Source organism: Polypterus senegalus, chromosome 4, assembly GCF_016835505.1.
Source record: "Polypterus senegalus isolate Bchr_013 chromosome 4, ASM1683550v1, whole genome shotgun sequence".
NCBI classification, from domain to species: domain Eukaryota; kingdom Metazoa; phylum Chordata; class Cladistia; order Polypteriformes; family Polypteridae; genus Polypterus; species Polypterus senegalus.
Window position 1 is genome coordinate 137,039,875 of NC_053157.1, and position 17,117 is coordinate 137,056,991.

The window sequence follows — 17,117 nt, forward strand, 5'->3', positions numbered from 1 at the left end:
TTTAATCCGAGTAAATGTATCATTTTAAAGGAAAAATATGTTGATTCAAAATTTCACGGTGTCAACAAATCCCAAAAAAGTTGGGACAAGTAGCAATAAGAGGCTGGAAAAAGTAAATTTGAGCATAACAAAGAGCTAGGAGGACCAATTAACACTAATTAGGTCAATTGGCAACATGATTGGGTATAAAAAGAGCTTCTCAGAGTGGCAGTGTCTCTCAGAAGCCAAGATGGGTAGAGGATCACCAATTCCCACAATGTTGCGCATAAAGATAGTGGAGCAATATCAGAAAGGTGTTACCCAGCGAAAAATTGCAAAGACTTTGCATCTATCATCATCAACTGTGCATAACATCATCCGAAGATTCAGAGAATCTGGAACAATCTCTGTGTGTAAGGGTCAAGGCCGTAAAACCATACTGGATGCCCGTGATCTCTGGGCCCTTAAATGACACTGCACCACAAACAGGAATGCTACTGTAAAGGAAATCACAAAATGGGCTCAGGAATACTTCCAGAAACCATTGTCAGTGAACACAATCCACAGTGCCATCTGAAACTCTACAGTGGAAAGAAGAAGCCATTTCTAAGCAAGATCCACAAGCTCAGGCGTTGTCACTGGGCCAGGGATCATTTAAAATGGAGTGTGGCAAAATGGAAGACTGTTCTGTGGTCAGACGAGTGACGATTCGAAGTTCTTTTTGGAAATCTGGGACGCCATGGCATCTGGACCCAATAGGACAAGGTCAACCCAAGTTGTTATCAACGCTCAGTTCAGAAGCCTGCATCTATGATGGTATGGGGTTGCATGAGTGCGTGTGGCATGGGCAGCTTGCATGTCTGGAAAGGCATCATCAATGCAGAAAAATATATTCAGGTTCTAGAACAACATATGCTCCCATCCAGACGTCATCTCTTTCAGGGAAGACCCTGCATTTTTCAACAAGATAATGCCAGACCACATTCTGCATCAATCACAACATCATGGCTGCGTAGGAGAAGGATCCGGGTACTGAAATGGCCAGTCTGCAGTCCAGATCTTTTACCTATAGAGAACATTTGGTGCATCATAAAGAGGAAGGTGCGACAAAGAAGGCCCAAGACGATTGAACAGTTAGAGGCCTGTATTAAACAAGAATGGGAGAGCATTCCTATTTCTAAACTTGAGAAACTGGTCTCCTCGGTCCCCAGGACGTCTGTTGAGTGTTGTAAGAAGGGGAGATGCCACACAGTGGTGAAAATGGCCTTGTCCCAACTTTTTTGGGATTTGTTGACACCATGAAATTCTGAATTAACATATTTTTCCCTTAAAATGATACATTTTCTCAGTTTAAACTTTTGTTCCGTGATTTATGTTCTATTCTGAATAAAATATTAGAAGTTGGCACCTCCACATCATTGCATTCAGTTTTTATTCACGATTTGTATAGTGTCCCAACTTTTTTGGAATCCGGTTTGTACATCAAATTCTTTTTTAAAAAAATTTAATGTAAGAAAAATAGCATGCCTTGGTAAGGAATAAAAATTAGAAAGCTTAAAAATCTGCATATTTTTATCTACAGAAATTATACAGTTACTAAATAAGTCCAAATGAAAAATACTAGAAAAACAAGTGTTACATATGAGTTAAGATCAAAAATAAGAAAATAACTAAATTGTGAAGGTTGAGTGTCTATGTTTTATAGGGTCATTATTGTCAATGGTGGGTTCCAGTTTTGATAACCTTAGACACAGTTTTGCTACAAACTTCAAGCAATTCCTTTATTTATAAAGGAAAAATATCAAATGTTATATTAATAACACGATAATGCAGTGTTAGGTATGTGTGCTTTATTATTATTGTTAAAATTATTCTATGAGTTTTGTTGTAAATATTGTACTGCCTTAGTCTGCCTATTCCTAAAACTGTTCTAAAAGTGATGGTACAAAAAAAGTTTACCAAAAGTAAAAATCTTGCAAAATTGGAGTACTGGACCTGAGAGAGAGAGAGAGAGAGAGAGAGAGAGAGAGAGAGAGAGAGAGAGAGACCATCCACCAGACTTAGAGAAGAGGTAGAGAAGATGAGTCCTCAAAGTAAACACTTTTTCACAGGGGGGAGGAGAGAAAAAAAACCCCACACACACAGGTTAAGGACTGCTCCTCTCATGTATAACAACGTGACAAATGACTGTTTATTTAACAATGAACATTTTCAGTTACCTATATATTTTTTTAAACAAATCTTTTTCTTTTAATAAATAATGCCATCCTTGTCAGAGCCTTGATCCCCAGTTTAAAAACCAAATGGCTTCGACAGCAATGGGTATTGAACAAGGTACACAATAAATGCGGTTAAGGAAAAATGTGTTATATCTTTGAAATTAATTGCATGTGTTAACATTAACTTTGAGAGCCCTAGGGTATATGTAAACTTTCAATACATACTGTAAAATCCTACTATTCTGGTTAGTATTTTAAGGTTCAGGGAATAGTCTGAGAAAAATCATTATCTATGTAGATATTCTCAATTGATTCAGTAGGAGTATGTGTTGTGCTTCTAAGGTTCATTCAGCAGCCTAAGAACATACAACATTGCCTGGATATTGAAAGTGGCTTATAAGTTTCAGTCGCATATTTATGCTGTAGCTCACTGCAGTTTATGAAAGTGACTCATTAAAAATAACGCATCTTCAGAAAGAGAGAAATGGCTAGATTAGTATGCCTACAAATTCATTATGTATAAATCTCTAATTTTTGTCGGACTACAAATGGTCTAAAAAGTTAATTATTAGCTTAGAAGGATAGCTTTTTGTTAGGTTTATTTCACCCAATAGTGGAAAATTAGCTATTCCTGAAAAGAACATTCCTGTGTAAGTGAAGGAAAAAGCTTTAAATAACAAATTAAGTATGTACAGTTCTAAAATAAAATATAATTGACCAAGAAATATTAGCTAGATAACCTCAAAGTCTGTTGCGCTAACATTAAATACTTCCAACATGTAAAGTTTACAAATTAGTACAAAAGATACAGTGCTTACTATTAACACATACCTTTCCTGTTAGGAGAATTGTTCTTGCTTCTAATGATAAATATTCTTTATCATTAACAAAATCCTATAGAAAACAACACCAATATATAAATAAAATGCAAGAAAATCGGCATTAAAGAAGAAAAAAGCATGTTATCAAGAATGACACCAATACAGTGCCCTCCATAATGTTTGGGACAAAGACAATTTTTAAACTGCTCCACAGTTAAAAATTAAAAATGAAACAATTCAGAAATGATTTAAGTGTACATAGTAGACTTTAATTTAAGGGTATCTACATACATGTTGGTCCACCCATTTCTGGGCACCATAAATTTTGAACAATTTGTGTCACAGGTGTGTTTCATAGCTTCATAAGTGCAGCCATAAGATACCTAGGTTAGCTTTCAACTGCAGACTACCTTTGGAGCCTGTTTTGGCTATTGTTCAACAAAAAGGACAAGAGCTGTGCCAATGAAAGTTTAAAAAAATCTTATGAGCCTTCAAAATGAGAATAAACCATTAGACATCAGTAAAACTTTATGATTTCTTAAATCACCTGTCTGGAATATCACTAAGAAAAAAGAATACACTGGTGAGCTAAGTAATCACAAAGACCTCAACTGCTGATGACAGAAGAATCCTCACTATAGTAAAGGTCCCAAATGCCTGTCTGACAGTAATGTGTCCAAGATTGCTAGCTGCAGAAAACCTCATGAACAGTAATAGAGATCACACAGCAAAATGCAAACCACTACTTAGCCATAAAAACAGGATGGCCAGATGACAGTATGCGAAAAAGTACTTCAAAGAACCTGCAGAATTCTGAAAAAAGGTCTTGGACAGAAAAGACAATGATTAACTCTATCAGTGTGATCGCAAGATGAAGTGAGACGAAAAAGAACTGCCTAAGATCCAAAGCATACCACATCATCTGATAAACATGGTGGTGGTGTTAAGGCTCGGGAATGCATGGTGGTCACTTCTACTGGCACACTTATCTTCATTGGTGATGTAACTGCATTGTTGCACAATGAATGTTGAAGTGTATAGAAACATCTGCTCAAGTTCCAGCAAATTCCTCCAAAGTTATTGGATGCAGCTTAATCCTACAACAAGGATCCCAAACATACTGCTAAGTCAACACAAGAGTTTTTGTGGGGGACCACGTAGAAAAAGTGTTGCCATTTCTACATGCTGTGACTGAAATGTATGCGAACACTCTTAAAAATTAAAGTTGCAATTTGCATTTTAAACTGTGGAGCAAAGGGAGAAAATCAAGAAGAGTGTCTCTTTGTCCCAAAAATTCAACACATAATTAAGGTTATATCATATTTTCCAACTTCTGACATTACAACTACTAAACAATTGTATTTATATAATAAATTATATCAACAGAAATAGCAAGATACACATGTGCGTAACATAAGGTGTGTTTTAAAAGACCAAGAATGTGAAAATGTTCTAAACAAAAGCATTTGGAAATTAACTATAATTTTCAAAACTATAATGTTAACTATACAATAACACAGATATTATTACTTCAATAAAATATTGTGTTAGGTTACTTGTTACTTTATAAAGTATTGCTACTACTTTAACACATGTTACTTTTAACACATTACCTGCAATATTGCTCCCAAGATTGTGCTAGCACTATACATTCAGCTCATTAACAAAAATGTACAGATTTTTTTTATTTTTTACAAATTGCTAATCGTTTTATGTTTAATTTAAGAATACGTAAGACCAATGAGTAGTAAGCAGCTTTTGTTGGTATAAAAATATCTGCAGTGAAAAATTCCATATTTTGGTAATTACTAGTCATTATTTCTCTATTAGAAAAAAAAAATCTTGGAAGGAGATGAGATGCGATTTTCTCAGAGACACACATTCACGTTCTGCGCGATGAGTCTTTTTGCCAAGAGATTTAACCACGCCCTGGGCCAGAAATAAAACAGAGTAGATGACAAAGTAGAACATCGTAAAGAATTCAAAAACATTGGCACGGTACACATGCAGAGCAGGTTAGAGATCATGGAAGAACGAAAATTTGAAAGTCTCAAAAAAAAAAAAAAAAAAGAACAAACAAACAGAAATTACTGGGTGAAAAAATGGAACAGTGAAAAGAGATTGAATATATTGTTCAGATTTAAACTAAGTCAGAAACTTGTAAATCGTACAATTCATTTTGCCATCACAAGGGAGGGGTTGAAGTACTGGTTCTTCCCAATGAAGAGGTGTATCCATGAGAATTAAAAGATCTGTTGCTTGGTGAAAGAGAAATCCTGCGAGAGATTTCATTTCTCATTTGTGTGAATGCTATTGTCAGACATTTCTTATAGAGAGACAGAAATGATATTCACTCACTGGCAGTTATAAGTTGCATTGCCACAAAGTAATTAAAAATACGGAATCAAAATTCAATGTGATATTGATGAAAAGGTAAAAGCAAAAAGAGATCAAATATATAGACATAGGTGATATGACAAAAGTGCACTGCACGAGATGCAAATCACGTGGCACAGCAACAGCAGCAAACCACCATCTGTTCGAGCAAAGAGGTATTAAAAAAAAAAAACCCCTATTTGTTTCCCATTGTATCACCGTTTAAGAGGGGGTTTTGGAAGAGCGACCACCTCTCTTGGGCCGGGGAGTGAAGCCTACGTTATTTTTAAGAAATTCAGACACTAGTAAAATAACTTTTTTAAAGTGTGTAAAACTGAAAGCTGTACTATCTGTAACACATGTCTGGGGGGAAAAAAAAAAAAAAACAAAAAAAAACAAAGGTCAGCTCTAATGGATGCAAAGCGAAGGTGCTTGGCACTACACATTTGATACGTCGCACAGGAAAATGCTAACTTTCAATAACTTTAATTACATACGAGTAAATATAACATTCTTTGACACGTTTGTTCACTTTTGTTTCCTCAATGTACTGCATTGTTAAAAAAATTAAACTATTTTACTAGTCAATATCTTTCTTTTCATTGAGTAACAGATAAGGTGGTTAGATTAGAAATGTACTGAAGGGACAAGTAAGAGAAATGCTCCTGAATATTGCAGACTTGAAACAGTAGGGGGCAGAGATGATACACACAATCACTTTGAAGTAATCACCTCTAAGTCTGGTGTTTTGCATTTCATTCTGAAACGCTGGAGGAGAGTCTGAAGGAGTTTCAGCTCAAGAGTTCTGTAGCATCACAATGACAAGCCTACCTACCAGATCCATTGATACCTAGAAATGAACCAATTTCATAGACCATCATAGACCAATATGACAGATTTCTTTGCTCTTTTGAAAGTAGCAAGAAAATATTCTATTCCATGCAAGAGTACAGAGAGCAAAAAGATGTTTTCTGCAGCTTTTCATTTATTCGAAAAGGGGAAATTAAAAAAAAAAAAAAGTGTTGCAATTAACCTGAAATGCTACTTTATTTCAAACATAATCTAATAATAATGCAAGCCGATTAACTACATTCAGTTCCACTCTGTTACATTAATTATGGAGGAATGTTGCAAATTTTCTTTTAAAAAGCTTGGTTGTATACAATGTGTAAATGTGTGTAATGCACCTACTAAAATATAGCATTGTACTGTGTTAATATGTTTAAATTACTGATGATTTGTCACAAACTGCAAAGAATCCCTATTCTGTTGCTATCTGGGGCCTTAAAAGCATAACATAGCCAAATGCTGTCAGAAGCAGGATCACGTTTTCATTTTATTGGGTTTGGGGATGGCTTACTGAAATCAACTCTGGTAGATCACACTTGTTTAAGCAGTTCTTTTTAATTTGCTGGTACACAGTATTACACAATAGCAAAATCATAAAATTCATTACAGGATGGAATCATGTTCTTTTGCACATTAAGTAAATGAAAAAAGCATTGCAACTTGCCATAAATCAAATTAATAGATAAGCAAATAAGCAAGTAGTCTTGGGAAATTTTTTTTGAACGATCTCTGAACAAAATGAAAATAACTGCTCTATTGGTGATACTTTGTATACCAGTAATCGAGAGCTAACATTATGACATTTGTTCTCATGACATACTAGGTTACATGACTTCAAACTGAAAGGCTATTAAGTAGCAGGTAAAATAAATACAAAAAAACTTAAAATAATAGTTTTAAACATTTACTTTTGTCACAGTTTCATTAAAAGTCTGACAAACAACAGTACAGAATCTTTATTACTCCAAATATAGTCTGTTAAAAACTGCAACCATATTTTTAGTTTTGGAAAACAAAAGCGGATACCTGGTTGCCAAGACTGGCAACCCCTTTAAATAGTCAGTATTGAGTCCTCAGAAATTGGAAGAGACATGACAAATGTGTTTAGAACTTATGAAGGGGTTGACGTTTGGCATTATTTTAAAACATGCTCCTTAGCTAGTAAGCTAACACGGGGACAAAAAGCAGGTTAAGAGTATATTTTAGATAACTATCCCAATGTTTTTATTCACACAGAGAAACAGTTATGTTAAATTATTAACTAAATAGTGCAAATTAGAGATAAATACTTTGGAGTTCAAGGTTATTGATAAGCTATACTGTCATCAAATGTGTTATGATTTTATATGCCTCAAATTCCTGTAAGAGAAAGGTCACACAACTGGCATGCACATGTTTTGTCTTTGGTTACATAGGATTTAGAGTGCTGGATTGGTCAAAGGGACTCATTGCCTATTCTGGTTTAACCAGCACTTGTGCTGAATTTATAAACAAAATAAGTCACTTTGTAACACTACACTGCCTCCCAATCCTCATATCTGTAGTGGCAGCAGCATTAAATTCTGTAGTCACTGCTTTTTGCAGATGATGTTGTCCTGTTTGCTTCATCAGGCTGTAATCTTCAGCTCTCTCTGGATCGGTTCGCAGCTGAGTGTGAAGCGCCTGGGATGAGAATCAGCACCTCCAAATCCGAGAGCATGGTCCTCAGCCGGAAAAGGGTGGAGTGCCCTCTCAGGGTTGGGGGAGAGATCCTGCCCCAAGTGGAGGAGTTCAAGTATCTCGGGGTCTTGTTCACGAGTGAGGGAAGAATGGAGCGTGAGATCGACAGGCGATTGCGCGGCGTCCGCAGTGATGCGGGCTCTGCATCGGTCTGTCGTGGTGAAAAGGAACTGAGCCGTAAGGCAAAGCTCTCAATTTACCAGTCGATCTACGCTCCTACCCTCACCTATGGTCATGAGCTATGGGTAGTGACCGAAAGAACGAGATCGCGAATACAAGCGGCTGAAATGAGTTTCCTCCGTAGGGTGTCTGGGCTTTCCCTTAAAGATAGGGTGAGAAGCTTAGTCATCCGGGAGGGGCTCAGAGGAGAGCCGCTGCTCCTCCGCATCGAGAGGAGTCAGATGAGGTGGCTCGGGCATCTGATCAGGATGCCTTCTGGACGCCTCCCCTGGTGAGGTGTTCGGCACGCCCAACCGGGAGGAGGCGGGAAGACCCAGGACACGCTGGAGGGACTGTGTCTCCCGGCTGGCCTGGGAACGCCTTTGGGATTCTCCGGAAGAGCTGGAAGAAGTGGCCGGGAGAGGGAAGTCTGGGCCTCTCTGCTTAAGCTGCTGCCCCCGCGACCCGACCTCGGATAAGCGGAAGAGAATGGATGGATGGATGGATGAGCAGCATTAAATTGTTGAGTACTGTACACTACTATAAAATATTTTCTGTCGCTTTCCTTTTATATTGTGCTTTAAATTATTGAGGGTTAGTTTTTATCCTCTCCACTTCAAGATATTTATGATTTATAATTTTGAACCAAAATGGTTTTTGCTGTAAAAATAACTTATTTACTGTACATGTGTGCTGATCGACTTCTTTTATATTGGATGGAAATTACTACATTCCTTAACACTTGCTATTTAGTTTAGCATTAAAAAGAATGGTGGTGCTGTAACATACCCAAACCAGAATAAATAAAAACAGACTCCTAAAGCTGCAAAGAAAGTGTTTTACATCCTCTTTAAAAAAAACCCGTGTGGGGCCAGGAGTGTGCGATCAGCAGAGACAGACACACACACACACACACACACACACACACACACACACACACACACACAGGCGCCCGCTTAGGAGAGACAGAGACACACATATACAAACGCAGGCCCGCGAGAGAGAGAGAGAGACACACACACAGACGCGTATGTGCATTGTTGCAATCTTACTTTTCTTGGTTGTTAATTAAATTACGTATTTTTCAAATGTTCATTTTTTTCCCTGTTCTTAAAACTCATTACAAAAAAGTGTTTTTAGTGAGCGGGTCGTAAGGCTATAGCGCAAACTCTTGCAGTGTTAGTTTTCTCTGTTGTTCAAGGTTTTCTTAGTGTTATTCAATGTTTTTACATTTAGTTTACTACTAGCAGAATACCCGCGCTTCGCAGCGGAGAAGTAGTGTGTTAAAGAAGGTACGAAAAAGAAAAGGAAAAATTTTAAAAATAACGTAACATGATTGTTAATGTAATTGTTTTGTCATTGATATGAGTGTTGTTCTCATCTCTCTCTCTCTCTCTCTCTCTCTCTCTCTCTCTCTCTCTCTCTCTCTCTCTCTCTCTCTCTCTCTCTCTCTCTCTCTCTCTCTCTCTCTCTCTCTCTCTATATATATATATAGCAAAATACCCGCGCTTCGCAGCGGAGAAGTAGTGTGTTAAAGAAGGAAACAGAAAGAAAAGGAAACATTTTGAAAATAACGTAACATGATTGTCAATGTAATTGTTTTGTCACTGTTATGAGTGTCGCTGTGATATATATATATATATATATATATATATATATATATATATATATATATATATATATATATATATATATATAGCAAAATAGCCGCATCAAGCGATGTCATGTGTTAAAGAAGTTATGAAAAGGAAACATTTTAAAAATAATGTAACATGATTGTCAAAGTAATTGTTTTGTGTATTTGGTGTCAGCGTCACAAAGTTATTTTTGTCTAGCTGCATCAGAAAATGTACCACACGCCTGACACTGCTTTTACTGTTTTCTCACAGCTTGGATTGCTGCTGTCATATACACACACACATACATACACACAAATTATGTGTGTGTGTGTGTGTATATATATATATATATATATATATATATATACACACATATACATACACACACACACACACATATATATATATATATACACATATATATACTTGTGTGTATGTTTGTATTTGTCTATATGTGTGTGTATAGCTTTGGTCACTGAGTGCAAGGGAAAAATAATAAAATATAGTCTATAAGTTATTAAACAGTAAAACATTAACGTTTTAAGAAGTACAGGTACATTGAGCACTACTGGAGTGGTTATGGTAAACTACATTTTAAAGACTGTGTAACACAACAGGTAAGTAACTAACAGCAGCTAAAATGTATATGGATCATCTCTCGGTAGTAGATCCCTTTTGAAAGGCTAACACGACGGCTGTGGTATAGAAATTACATTTTCTATGTGAACGTTCAAATTTGTGCCTCTGGTAATGTGCCTTACCAGCAATTAAAGAAAATTATTTTTGTGTCCTTTGCAATGTTAAGAGAGAAAGGCTTTGGTTTGGGATAAAAGGAAAAAAGGTGTAAAGAAAGGTAAGTTGCCTTTTTCTTTTATATAGTATAGAGAGATGTGTTCGCTGACGTTATGATCGCTGGTGAGACGTCCCCGCCTTTAATCGGCTGTGATGGCACTGTCAGTCCTCCACTCCTGTGCGTATCTTCATAATCCGAGCTGAGGACCTCATAATCGTATACGTGCAAAAGAAAGTGTGAATCGCCTTAATATTATTTTGCCGTGGTGTAGAAAAGGGGTCCCGTATTTGCACTTGTGTGGGCTATAGTGCAGGGGGAGGAAGAAAAAAATTAAAAGTGCTCACTTTGACTTAAGGCAGAAGCGCAGTCAGCGTCTCAAAGCTGGCTGCTCGACTTTTGCTGGGCAGGAAACCCCTTTTGTACACACGTTCATGATATCAAAAGTCTCAGCGCTCTTTGGAGGTAATTCATATATTATATATATATAAAATACCCGCCTACCAGAGGAGAAGTAGTGTGTTAAAGAAGTAATGAAAAAGAAAAGGAAACCTTTTAATAATAATGTAACATGATTGACATTGTCATGAGTGTTGCTGTCATATATATTCCTGCCTAAATAAGTCACCCTCGCTTCGCTCTTACTTTTTTACCGTTCATTTAATCATGGATAGTGGCGGAAAACTTATAAAATGGAAGGAGGATGGCTTTACCAAAGCAATTATTGATGGCTTAATCGATTATTCATAAAGCTTGAATTGGTGATCTGTTTTTCTGTGTTAACCTCATATTTTTTCATACTTCTTTTCAAACTAAGGTGTTGCGAGGGTAAAATGAATCGGGATGCGCTGATCAATGTAATCGGTGTACCAGGAAATCATGCATTGACAAAAGCTCCCCTTTGCTTGTAATGCAAAGTGTGATTAAATGCATTATTTTTAAGCGTTATGGAGCACATGCATCAAGCTTCTCAGCTGTGCTTGTGCTAAGAAAAGGAAAGATTTTAAAAATAACGTAACACGATTGTCAATGTAACCTTTTGTAAGTAGTGCCTGGAGGATTCAGTGTGGAGAAACTCTAGAGACAGAGTGTGTATTAACTTGTGGATTTTTCTGTGAGTATTTGGTGGCAGTGTGACGGTTGCTTCGAAGACAGCGCTAGCCGAAGCCCAGCTCAGAGCGAAATGATGTAAATGGGAGGGGTGATGATGACGTGACTTCCCCACCCGCCTTAACTGTCAATCCCCCACAAACACAGTCTCGGAATTTGCATAAGCACACCCCTTCACCTACAATTTTAACTTAGTTACAAAGTGATCAAAACTCTCGTTTATATCTTGCGCCCTCTCATTAAACTTGTATCCCGCATTCCCGTGGACATGTGAAACGCCAGCGGTAGCCTGTCTATGAACTTAATTTAAAGTTTAGGTTTACACCTTGCTTTCTTTCCGAGGTAGCAGCACTCATGAATATGGTAGTATATGCCACTCGCTCGCTTCTTATTGTTTCGCTGCCTTCTCAATTATATAATGCATGTTTTCTTAAGCTCTTTTTGGAGGTCTTCCTGGTTTTCTACGTACTGCGTTGACAGTCAGTTCACGTGATTACGTGGGAGGCGGATGATGTCACACTAAACTCCCCCCACGCCTTTCCAGCTCAACTCCATTACAGTTAATGGAGAAAATACCTTCCAGTTATGACCATTAGGCGTAGAATTTCGAAATGAAACCTGCCCAACTTTTGTAAGTAAGCTGTAAGGAATGAGCCTGCCAAATTTCAGCCTTCTACCTACACGGGAAGTTGGAGAATTAGTGATGAGTCAGTGAGTGAGTGAGTGAGTGAGGGCTTTGCCTTTCATTAGTATAGATAACGCTGTGCATTCAATGGTATAATTAACTAAATTTGTACTTAAAAACTTAAAAAAATATATATTTACATACAGTTCTTACGGTCTGGAGCGGATTAATTGTATTTACATACAATCCTATGGGGGAAATTACTGCGGTTCAATTTGGTGTAATTTTGTCTGACAGTAATACAGTGGAACCTCGAGGTTCCACTGTATTACTGTCAGATAAAATTACAGGCATTTTATGGAAATACAAACCAGTAGTACTGGGAGAGAAAATTAAAGGCACACAATACAGTGACGCATATTACAGACACATACAAGGTCCTTTGCCATTTAATATAGACTGTTCCTACTAATGTTTATGCACTACTGTTCTAGCGCCCATTATTGTAACTGGCTCAATGTCTAGTTAGTTTATAAAACTGAGCTATTGGTAATAAAAATATACTGATAATTGCTTCTCACACACACACTAAACACAGTTTTCACTGTAATAGTTACCACATATTTTCACAACATACTTCTTTTTACAGCTTCTACATTTGTCATCCAGTGGCGTAGAATTAAGGTTAAACTATTCTATGCCTTGTGGAAATAAGTTAAGCACATTTGCTCTACAGCTTCCATATTGCCAACATAATTCTCATTAGCGACACATATGCATACTAACACAATCATGAACAGAACTCAGTCTAACAGACTCCACAGTTAATTGGCTCTATAATAATCATAATATTGACCATGGCAATGGAAACTGAATGTACAACCATCTCTGGTAGTTAGCAAGGACACAGTGAGATTTGAAACAATAGGTGGTAAAGCACAAATTTTACTGTCATGTTACTACTGAACATATTACTTGTTACAGTTATCAGTTATATACAGTTCCATTAAATAAATAAAAATAGGACAATGACATACACTTGAAATGCCCGTGGCCTTGAGTTAGAATAAGTCTACCAACCCACTTGCAAGGGTTATAGAAGGGCATTCATTGTATAAAATCAAACTTTAGGGAGTAATTACACAACTTGGATAAACCCTGAATAAGGCCATTACATTGGCAGAGAGCAAGAAAGAGACAGATACATATTTGAATATTTTTTATTGTGAAAGAATGACAGGTTTATGATCACAATGACTTTCCTCTAAATTGAAATAGCTCGTCATTTAAAATTGACAGGGAAAGCAAGCTCAATTTCCAAATGTTTTCACTTGCGGCTGAACATGCTCTATCAAAAGTTAGCATACTAGAGCACAGGCTAATATCACATTTTGTAGTTGGTTTAATAAAATCTGAACCAATATACTTCTGTAGTAGTTTTCTGGTGGTGTATAAATTAGACACAGCCGTACTGTAATCATAAAAAAGTAATCTGAATTGTATGTATACTTGTATATACAATATTACACAGACACACAAGCAGCAACAAAGTCTAATATAATGTCTCAACACTAATTATGTTTTAACTAGCCATCTATTGGTTTACACCTCTGACCTGACTATACAATAATTCCAAACCAGAACATGTTTTTACACTTACATTTCCACCACATCTGATTTATGTCAAAGCCACATATAAGGCACATCATTGTTTGTATTTTTTCAGGTTACTTTGCTATTCTCTTATGTACTATATACCCTAGGCAATTTTTGCCATTATGTCAGAAAAAGTTATTGCAAGCCAAACTCAGTAATGGCAATTGCTGTAAAATTAACAACACTTATGACTAATAAAAATAAGTGGAAGACAAACCTCTTAAGTGTAGTATTTCCAAACAGACACATTAAGGTGAAAAGGGTGGTCAAACAGACACTTACTTTGTCAGGTGGTGTAAAAAACTTTGTAGGCAGCATAGGGTCTTTCGGTGATTCTAGGTGACAAGTTGTGCTTTTGTTGAGGATTACAAACAGTGCGACATCACAAACAGTATAGATTTTCTTAAAAAAATAAATGGAAACAACAAGAGTTACCGAACATAAAGACAATGCCAGCAAAAGAGAAAAGCTTAGATAAGAAATCTCAATGTACTGAAAAATATAGATATGTTCTTAAATTGGATTTGTTAGCTAATCTTTATCTGAGCGGGATGTGAAAACATCTGAAATAACCTGGATATTTTACAGAATTTTATTTAAATACAAGGTACAATGCCATCCTGCTGTTCAGGGGACAAAACTGATTAACTATTCACTGCAAGATTTGAGGGGAATAGAAACCTAAACATTGCTGTCCATTGAAACTCCCCAATTAACCTAGACACAGCTTGAGCAATTTTGCAAGAAGGAAATGGGCACGTTTTGCCCTTTCATATTGTGCAATGGTAACATAAAACTAGGTTGAACCATTTCTATTAGCATGTTCAGAACAGCGGGGATGAATACTTAAAAACCATTATTGTCATTTCTTGTCAAATCAAACAATTACCCAGAAATCTTACACATTTTGGTCTCAAAATATTCTGGAAGAAAAATACCCATGTATTTTGATGCAAGATCAATACTTTCAAAGATACAGCCATTTTTGTGAGTGAGACAAATCTGGCACAGCTTTATTTTTTCATTAATTTCACAATTTCAATCACATTCACCATCTCAAGAACTAAACCATATAGCAAGTTCAAATTTTGTATGGTGGTACCTTTATAGGTATAGTTATATGTAACAAAATCAAAATGTTTGGTCCAAATGACACCACTTGATATTAGCTGAACTTAAAAGATGGAAAAATACATTGTTTCATTGGCTTTTTCCTGTTTAGGCACACTGATTACAGCCTAATTTTTTTCTATGTTTACATACTTTCACAGGGCTTTTCAAAAGGTTATAAACAAACAACAAACTGCAATAGGGTTTGACCAGCAGACCACTCAAATGTGAAAAAAATCCTCTTGGAACTAACTCATTTTCAGACCAGCTTAATGCACCATGGGAATGGCTGGACATTTTTAATTGATTTTTCCTGTACCCTACATGGTCTCTTCTTTCTCAAAACAAGTCTTACTTTTCTAATATGAATCTTTTATTTTCCATTCTAAACATGAGTTTAATTCACCATTTGTCAGTAATGATAATCATCATGATCATCATTAACTTGGGTATAGGATTAAATAGAAAAGAAAAGAAAAAAATCAACAAAGGCACATTAAGCACAACACATGAACAACAGCTGTTTGATTTAAAATTAAACACAACACTAGTTCTAATGAAATGTTAACATCCTGATATTGCAGCAGCAGGAATGTGACCCATTTTATTTGTTTCAATTGAAGTGCAGTGTTTAGGGCACCTTTGACTTTGAGATCAAGATGGTACTGCATCCTACCAGCTGTTATAGGTGCACTAAGCAGTGTAATGACACACTGTAATAGCACCCAACAAATAACATCTCTAGGTATGGAAAGACTGTGAAGGCTAGTTTGGATGCATGAAACATATCAGGATGTCTGATTCTAATTCACTCTTGTCACAAATCACACCAACCCAACATTTTTTATCATGCAACATAGTATTCAAAAGGACAATGGTCTAATGTGTGGGATGCATCTGATCCATCAGGAGTGTGATCATGAGAAGGCAGTATCTCAGCTGCTGCTTCAGTGGTGAATATTTGGACAATCAACTGACTGCCTTCACCAAACAGACAGCTGAGTTTGAGTCTGGCATCCTACAGTCAAATGAAAAAGTTTCGAACCCCTCTTAATTCTTTGGATTTTTGTTCATCATTGGGTGAGCTGTCAAAGTAGCAACTTCCTTTTAATAAATGACATGCCTTATGGAAACAGTAGTATTTCAGCAGTGACAATCAGCTCTGTAATAGACGTTAAGCCATCTGTAAGCTTAGCGCCGATTCTTCAAAACGTTTAAAGAACATTGAAATATCTTCGTAGTACATGTTTAATTATGCTATCCTTAACGACACTCCCAGTGAATATAGATTATTTAAATGAAGTTAAAAGTTTTATCTGTATAATTTAATAAACATATTTTGCTGAATTTCACCTTATAAATGATATCGTTTCAGTTTCTGAACCGCGAGGTCTGTACAGGAAAGGCTTTAAAACATTTTGCAGTGGCTGAGACAGCGTGTCCTTGAAGCTGTAAACAGATAATTCCCTTTCCGATCAGCTGCTGCTGTGATTCACACTCAGATACAGTGATATAAATACTCCGAGTGGTGCAGTGAGAGAAATATTGAAAAAGATGATCCGCTGTGGCAACTCCTAACAAGAGGAGCTGAAAGAAGAAGAAGAAGAAGTGAGAGTAACAACGCTAAAGCAGTTATGGTATTTGGAATACTATGGCTGTTCCCTCTACCATTATATTGTTACAAGTTAATTACAATCAGATGCATTACACTAATAAACAATATGCGGTTAGTTTCGGTGTATTTATAAAGCCGCGTCAGGAAAATAAGGTGTAACCACACAGGAACAGTAGCACTGCTTTGACGCTGGGTGCCGCCAGTCTGCAAAACCGAGCGGAGAACTTGCGTACGACAAGGTATGAGGTACCGTGGAAAAGTGCATGGATTTACGCCAAGTGTAGGTTTTATACATCGCGATTTGAACGTGGAAAAGTTCTTACGCAACATTTCTGTGCGTACGCACTGTTTATACATGAGGCCCCTGGAGTTTGACACCCCTAAACCATGATACTGAACATCCGAGTGGCAGCCTTTCCAGCAGCTCCTTATATGACTTTATCTTTTTACCTTTTTATCTCTATTTTTGT

General features: G+C 36.7%; 1 protein-coding gene across 2 annotated transcripts in view; it reads right to left on the minus strand.

Annotated features, from left to right (window-relative positions):
• Positions 1-17,117, minus strand: part of pds5a (PDS5 cohesin associated factor A) — a 215,989-nt gene that overhangs the window by 13,726 nt on the left and 185,146 nt on the right. For both annotated transcript variants that reach the window (XM_039751317.1, XM_039751318.1), the window contains exons 28-29: positions 14,205-14,324; positions 3,030-3,092 (exon numbers count right to left, since the gene is read on the minus strand). In XM_039751317.1, coding sequence (XP_039607251.1) covers positions 3,030-3,092; positions 14,205-14,324 — 183 coding nt within the window. The remainder of the gene's footprint in view (positions 1-3,029; positions 3,093-14,204; positions 14,325-17,117) is intronic.